General features: G+C 42.0%; 1 protein-coding gene across 1 annotated transcript; it reads right to left on the bottom strand.

The window, feature by feature from the left end:
* LOC131395813 (olfactory receptor 1052-like) lies at positions 1 to 939 on the bottom strand. The gene has a single exon (XM_058527632.1). It carries the CDS (start codon positions 937 to 939, stop codon positions 1 to 3), a length of 939 nt encoding a protein of 312 aa, XP_058383615.1.

Raw genomic sequence — 939 nt, 5'->3', positions numbered from 1 at the left:
TCAGGTGGGGGTTCTCTTCCACCATATTGACCTTTTTGCTGCATCTTTCACATCCTTATTCGTTAGGCTATAAATCAGTGGGTTTAGCATGGGGATCACCAATGTATAAAACACAGCAGAGGCCTTCTTCTGTTCCAGGGAATATTGAGAGCTTGGCTGGATGTAACTAAAGATCACAGACCCATAGAACAGGGTCACAGCAGTCAGGTGGGAGGCACAAGTGGAAAATGCTTTGCGTCTCCCCTCAGCTGAGCAGATTCTCTGGATGGCAATGATGATACACATATAAGAGTTCATGATGATAATGAAAGTGAACATTGCAATGACCCCAGAGAATATCAAAAGCAGCATTTCATTGTTATATGTATCAGAGCAAGAGAGCCTCAGAAGAGGGGGGATGTCACAGAAATAATGATTCACAATGTTAGGACCACAGAAGTCTAGTTTGAGCAAACCTACTGTGTGTGTCAGTGAGTTAATGAGACCACCCGAGTAAGATGCAAAGACCATCCAAATACAAACCCTTTGGGTCATAATGACTGCATACAACAAGGGATTGACTATTGCTACATAGCGATCGTAAGCCATCATAGACAGGAGGATGCCTTCCGTGGTCACATTCACTAAGAAAAAGAAACTCTGTAGAACACAGCCAGAAAACGTGCTGGACTTGTGTTTTGATAGGAAATTGACCAGCATCTTAGGCACAAAGACAGTAGAGTAGCAGATATCACAAAAGGAGAGGTTGCTAAGGAAGAAGTACATTGGAGTATGAAGTTGGGCATTTAACCAGATCAGTATGATCATCCCCCAATTACCTATCAGAGTGATGAAATAAATAATGATGAAAAGTAAAAAGAGAAGGATCTGCAATTTAGGATTTTCAGTTAAACCTACTAGAAGGAATTCCTTCACGCCTGGATGATTCCAACCAGCCAT

This window comes from Diceros bicornis, chromosome 31, assembly GCF_020826845.1.
Source record: "Diceros bicornis minor isolate mBicDic1 chromosome 31, mDicBic1.mat.cur, whole genome shotgun sequence".
Taxonomy (NCBI): Eukaryota; Metazoa; Chordata; class Mammalia; order Perissodactyla; family Rhinocerotidae; genus Diceros; species Diceros bicornis.
This window is presented reverse-complemented; position numbering and strand designations above follow the sequence as displayed.